The 6,993-nt window shown below is 36.1% G+C and overlaps 1 protein-coding gene across 2 annotated transcripts in view; it reads right to left on the bottom strand.

Annotated features, from left to right (window-relative positions):
• def6a (DEF6 guanine nucleotide exchange factor a) overlaps nt 1–6,727 on the bottom strand; it is a 13,380-nt gene extending 6,653 nt beyond the window's left edge. Inside the window, exons 1-4 of one of the 2 annotated variants that reach the window (XR_014609489.1) lie at nt 6,560–6,727; nt 5,166–5,306; nt 4,682–4,861; nt 1,013–1,240 (exon numbers count right to left, since the gene is read on the bottom strand). Coding sequence is in view for 1 of the 2 variants with exons in the window: in XM_084138693.1 (XP_083994819.1) it covers nt 1,013–1,240; nt 4,682–4,861; nt 5,166–5,306; nt 6,560–6,655 (645 nt within the window). In the remaining variant the exon portion in view is untranslated. The remainder of the gene's footprint in view (nt 1–1,012; nt 1,241–4,681; nt 4,862–5,165; nt 5,307–6,559) is intronic. The other variant, XM_084138693.1, reaches the window with a different exon arrangement.
• Nucleotides 6,728–6,993: the final 266 nt, after the last annotated feature.

Here is a 6,993-nt window from a genome sequence, read left to right as displayed (position 1 = left end):
AAAAAACTTAAAAAGGTAATTGCTACTGTTTATCACACAATTCGGACTTTTTTCCTCACAATTGCAAGTTTACATCTCACAATTTGGACGTTATAACTCAACAATTGAGATATAAACTGGCAATTGTGAGAAACAGAATCAGAATTGTGAGATAAAGTCACAATACCAGTTAATAATCCAAATACATTTACATTCAGCTCATTGCACATGAACACTGAACTCCAAGAGAGAGGGAAGTTGCACTGATTGGCTTGCGTTGTTTGTGAAATTACAGTCTGACAGCAAGATTTAAAATTACTGATTCGCTCTGTTCATCTGGATGAATTAGTTTACTTATTCAGCCTGCATGCTAATTATTGTTTGCAGGAATTTAGCACATTTCAAGCATGGAACTTGTAGGAATGATTCAAATGAGGTGCAATACCCACAATCCTGCACTAAAATTCAGGCCCTAATATATGCATTTATATATTCAGGATTAAAAATATATATTCTGACTGATAACTATATATTCAGTATTTACATTTATTCAGAGTTATAACTATTTATTCTGACTTATTATAACTATATATTCAGTATTTACATTAATATATTCAGACATGTAACTATATATTCAGATTTATATATTCAGATTTATATATTCAGATTTGTAACTATATATTCAGGCTAATAACTATATATTCAGGATTTACAGTAATATATTCAGACTTATAACTATATATTCAGGATTTACATATAATTATTACACACACTTTTTTTTAAAGACAGTAATACTTAATACAAGGATGCATTTGAAAAAATTAAAAATTAAATTAAAAATTAAAAAAAATTCACAGTAAAGACTCACACGTAAAAAATATATTACAAATAAATGCTGTTCTTTTTAACTTTCTATTCATAAACAGACTTCTTTCATACACACGTTGGGTTTTCACGTTTTATGGGGAACAAAGTCACAAACAAAACGAAATGATTATTAAATAAAACTAATATAAAAAGATAATGCTAATACCTCTTTCAGCACATCACCCACTATTTCCCGGTACACCTCCTCTATTGCCATGCTGATGGTTTCCTTGACAATGCCCCTCGTTAGTTTCCCAGAATTCATCATCTCCAGAAAGGCCCATACAGAGAAGCCATTCTGCTGAACAGAATCCTGGGAAACGAAGTCCTCGAGTTCAACAAGGTTCAGCTCAACACTCATGGCCATGCATATCTTCTTGAGTAAATATTCAACCTGTGAAAAATAAATAAATATATATATATATATATTTTTATGTGTTATAAGATTAGCTATTTGATGCTGCAGTTGTGCATTTACCAACCAACCTAAAAAGACCGCATTCAAACAGGCACAATGCAAACACTTGTTTGTTTTAATGCTGAAAATATTACAATTGTATTGTAGCTACGAAGCACCAAGATATGTCTTTACTCCATTCTGTCTTACTTCTCTTCTATGAAACTGTCACAAGTTACATTATGATTTTACCAACAGTTGCAAAACGGGGCACAGGAAATCAATCAAGCTGCAAGAAGAGAAACAGCACAAGGGCGGTGGGAAAACACACACGTTCAGCACAAACACATAAAAGAGAGAAAAAAAATCACCATGTAAATAGGCTACAGCAGCTCTGACATCTTCCCACTGACACCAACATCACCCTTGTTTCCTGACAAAAGCTATTTAAAGCATATATGCATGCATTGGCAGTGTTGTGCCGTTCACAATGAAAAGCAAACAAAATAAAGATGAACATGACAGACTACAAGCAGATTTGGCAGTATGATTATCAGAAACCGAAAAACCTGCAGGGGTTTTGACGATTACCAGTTTCAGATGAAGTGGAAAAACTGAAAATAGCATATAGTAAATGGTGGTCCTGTGGTTAGCAGCAGGTTTACAGGCGTCTGATTTGATTTACACTCTAAGTTCTAAGAATGTTCTCAGAGTCTCAGAGTTCTCACTGTGACAGACAACAGTACAAAACATTCTACTTTTAATAGGAGAAATATAGTAGCCCTAAAAGTATTTTTAGGTGTATTTGTAAGTAACACTTGAATGTCATTGCATTAGATGTTAAATGTTAAACTAAGAGGAATCTGCAAATAAATTATGTTACAGCTTTTCTCAGAACTAGGTTCACATTTCTGAGGCATTTTTGCACTGTTAAAGGGGTGCTATAATGCCCTTTTCACAAGATGTAAAATAAGTCTTTGATGTCCCCACAGTGCGTATGTGAAGTTTTAGCTAAAAAAAAACCCACAGATATTTTTATATAGCATGTTAAAATTGTCCCTTTTTGAGGGTGAGCAAAAACACACAGTTTTGTGTCTGTTCCTTTAAATGCAAATGAGCTGCTGCTCCTGGCACAGGGGGCGGAGCTACAACAGCTTGTGTCTTGAAAATTTCAATGTTTTTATGTTCAAACCGGAGTCAGACAAAGATGGAGAGACTCAAGAAGAAGTGACAACATGTAGACAACATCACCCTTGTTTCCTGACAAAAGCTATTTAAAGCATATATGCATGCATTGGCAGTGTTGTGCCGTTCACAATGAAAAGCAAACAAAATAAAGATGAACATGACAGACTACAAGCTGATTTGGCAGTATGATTATCAGAAACCGAAAAACCTGCAGGGGTTTTGACGAAACCCCTGCAGACTTTTGGCATTTTTAAAGCTCTTCTCAAAACAAATTTTTTTAAACTTGCATTTGAATGCTGATGTCTTATTGTGATCGTTCTATAGTTATTTTTATGTTGCTGTTGTTTCTATTAAGTTTTACTTGTAGTATTTCCAGGTGGACTGTGATTTTATGTACAGCGCTTTGAGAAGCTGCTTTTAAAGGCGCTCTATAAAATAAAGTTTATTATTATTATTATTATTAACATTTCTGAATGGTTAGTTGATGAATTTATGTAGCTTATGTGTAGATATCTTCTAGTCACTGATTAGCATATTCTGTCAGGGTTTATGTCAACTTTAGGGTCCGTGATGTCACTAACCCGGGAGGAATGTCATGCAGTCCCTACCAGCCATTTGTTGTAGTCCTTAAAAAGCAATTTCTTTAAAAGAAAATAGCTCCCTTTGCTTTGAACTTTGAGCATCATGACTCAAACAGCAACATTACACACTATTTAAAGTTAAAAAAGTGAAATCAAATGCCACTTGGTTCGATATTTTATCAAATGCAATTAATACATTTTTGAAACTTTATTTTTTTTTTAAATTTATTTAATTGATTGGATGGTTAAGGTTTTGCTATTGGTCGATCTCATGTGAGTGACAGGTTGTCCCACCCTCAAACCAGTAAACACATCATCAGAGAAGAGAAAAGAAATCACCGTTGTGCAAATGATGTGCACAGACACATCATTTATAATAAATAGAGCATATTTCATAAAAAGACAAGAATTGTCCATTTTGATTTCAGATTCATGACATTAAGTGTGCCCAATAATATTTGGTGCCACTATTTAACAGCCTTTCAGGTAAAAAAAAACATATAGTACTGCATAGAAAAACTGTGGGTAACACTTTATTTTGATGGTCCCTTTTGAACGTGCTGTTGACTATAAATAACTTTGCAACTATATGTCAACTAACTTTCACTGGAGTATAAGTAGACTGTCTGCTTAAAGGAACACTCCACCATTTTTTGAAATAGGGCTTATTCACCTTCTTTCCTACATTTAGATAGGTGGGCAAATGCATTTTTGTCTCAGTGCATGCATTGTTTTAGTTTGACAGGGTCGGCGCTAGCTTAGCTTAGCATAATGAATGGAATCCTTTGTTGCCAGCTAGCATGTCCTTAGTAAAAGTGATATAAAAAATAAAAAAACCCCACCTAATTACTTCTTGTGGCCTGCGTATTCACAACGAGTACAGATAGCGATGCAGATTAACACTAGGCGATTTCCTAGGCAGATATTGACTTATATATTAAGGACTATATTAGGGGGAAGCACAGGCGAAGCACTGCTACTTGGGCGTGATATCTCTGCGCCCAAGTAGCAGTGCTTCGCCTGTGCTTCCCCCTAATATAGTCCCAAGTCAATATCTGCATAGGAAATCGTCTAGTTAATCTGCATCGATATTTGTACTCATTGTGAATACACAGGCCACAAGAAGTAATTAGGTGGGTTTTATTTATTTTTTATATCACTTTTACTCAGGACATGCTAGCTGGCAACAAAGGATTCCATTCATTATGCTAAGCTAAGCTAGCGCCGACCCTGTCAAACTAAAACAATGCATGCACTGAGACAAAAATGCATTTGCCCACCTATCTAAATGTAGGAAAGAAGGTGAATAAGCCCCATTTCAAAAAACGGTGGAGTGTTCCTTTAATATCTGCAAACACTTTATTGTGATGGTCCTCCAACAGACACTCTACTGACTACAAGTAATTTTGCAACTACATGTCAACTTAATCTAACCCTAACCCTACCAGTCTATTAATACTTAACTAACACTCTAATGAGAGTTAATAGACACGTAGGTGCAACGTTACTTATAGTCAACAGAATGTATTAAAGGGACCATCAAAATGAAGTAAAACCAAACTGTGTACTGATGGGATTATTTAAGGCTTCTGAAAATTGATCTAAATGACAAATAAGATGTTTATTTTAGGCACTGAGACGCATTAAGTACTGTAAACATGAATCTCACCTCATCAGGGATTATGACCAGTGGATATCTGTCCTCAGAGAGAAATATGAACAGACACCAGAGCCGGAAGGCGTCTTTTCCAGGTAAAATGCTCTTTCCCTCAGGTCTATAGTTCTTCTTGGCAGTAAGAGTCCAGCAGAGCTCATCCACATTTTCTTTGATAAATGTTCCTTCCACCACCTTACAGAGAGGAGACAAACTCTCAAGTCAGAAACTATAGCATCAGGAAATGCAAGAACGTTAATGATAAATCATTGATGTCAGGCTGAGTTTATGATGAATGCCATATCGGCCAGCACAATATAAAAAATAAAAATAAAAAAAAAGTTGAAAATGCACTGATTCGGAGTGCTGGAGGAACATATATACCTTCATAGAAATGCACACAAAAAACATTGTCTTGCACAGAATGACATAAAAAAGCCTGGGTCTCAAAACAAAATGGCTACTACAGTGTACGAGAATGTATAGCAAGGCTGTGTACCTTGTCCAGGATGTATTTATTGAGGTAGGGCATGTATCCCTGACTGGACACGGGACCGTCGTCATCGTCTCTGAAGTGCTCCTCGAGAGCCGCCGGATCGTGCGGGATCCCCAGAACTGTGTAAAGATTATGAGACAAGACCTGCAGAGCAACAGCACACATCTTAACATTCACCAATGGTCATAAATACACAAAACATTACAGGGGATTTAATTGATGCTTTTAGATGCATTCAGCCTTTCATAATTGCAAAATTAGAAAAGAATGCAAAAGACATGCATTCTCACACTCTTCGACCCCACTTTATGTATAAGTGAAAATCAACTTGTCCTGAAATGAGGCAGACCACAGGTAGAAGTATTTATCCATATTAATTTTAGCATTCTCTGCTCTCAGAGGTTTGACTGAATTTATGATACTGATATCATAAGTCATATTTATTTACTCATTAATGCTTTTAACAGGCAAGATTTTGACAAATTATTTGCTGTTAGATTCCAAACAAAGCATCACTAAACCCCTTCCGGCAACAGCAGGGCTATTGCATTACTTCTCTAACTTCGCTTAGGAACTTCTCTAAATGTTTCTTTGAAAATGACAGAGCTGGTGGACTAGAGATGAGTAGATCAAACAGAGTCTGATCTCACAGCACACATCCGGTGGCCACCGTTCTCAAAGCTGAAGATTCAAAGATGATCAGTTTGAGCCCATTTACCACTTCAGAGCTACAATGCCCCATGGTCAGAGATGCCCCATTACAGCTGGTCATCTTGAGATATGGACTGGACTAAACCTAATCATGGGACTAAACATAAGCAACAATCTGTACATCCATGCAAAGCCAGCATCTGTACAAACATAACAAGGTGTACTGCAGTATAATTAGCTTGATGAATACACAATTTTGCAAAACTAAACAAGAAAGCACCAGTGAATCTCAGAAACCTCAAGCCCTATGAGATCAGGCATAATTTGCTTTTTAAAATGCATGAGAAAAAGAAAATACATAATTTTGCATTTCCATAAAAATAATACATTTAAATCTATGAATGTACAGATCTAAGGTATAGGCTGAATACTATATTTGAATAGTATATATTTGGACATTTGAATATTAAAACCTGTGACCCAGATATTCAGCAAGTTCACCATGTGGCAGCTGATGATTTGCTCACACAGGAAACACATCGCAAGCAGTTAAAGCAAGTGTATGGCATTTTTAAAGCATAAGATAGGAAGGAAAAACAATAATTTAACGTAATTCATTGATCCTTTTTCTCTCTATTGGATCAAGGAATACATTTTTAAGACCTTGAGGTCTGAGAGCCGTATGGAACCCCATTTTTCAGCATCCTAAAGTTTCATCATAGTTCATTAATGAGTTTGCAGCTCACCTTTAGTTGTGACTTGGACACCTTTCCACTCTTCTCCACATCTAGAGCGGTGAAAGCGTACCAAATGGACTTGAGCAGTTCTGAGCGCAAGTCCATGACTGCACCAATTTTACTCTCCGTTTTTCCTTTTTTCACTGCCTTCTCCTTTTCTTGCTCTGTCGTTCAAGGCCACCCACACCCACCGCACAAGTGTGCATCCTCCAACTGGCAAATGACACCCCCTGCTGGGCCAAAACTCAATCAAAAAGGAATAAAGTTCAGCAAATGTTTTGATTTGAACAGAATAGAAATCATCACAACAAAAAACATGGTATATAAAAGTACTTTCTCATACATAAATGACACTTGCTTTGGGTCAAGTCAAGTTAAACTCACTTTAGATCTTGTAACTAACAAAGAGCCAAATCCCTTTTCTAAGTAAATCTACAGTTCAT

Source organism: Abramis brama, assembly GCF_963993115.1.
Source record: "Abramis brama genome assembly, chromosome: 16".
In the NCBI taxonomy this organism is placed as follows: Eukaryota; Metazoa; Chordata; class Actinopteri; order Cypriniformes; family Leuciscidae; genus Abramis; species Abramis brama.
Note: the sequence above shows the minus strand (reverse complement) of the source record. Positions and strands in the feature narration are given on the sequence as shown.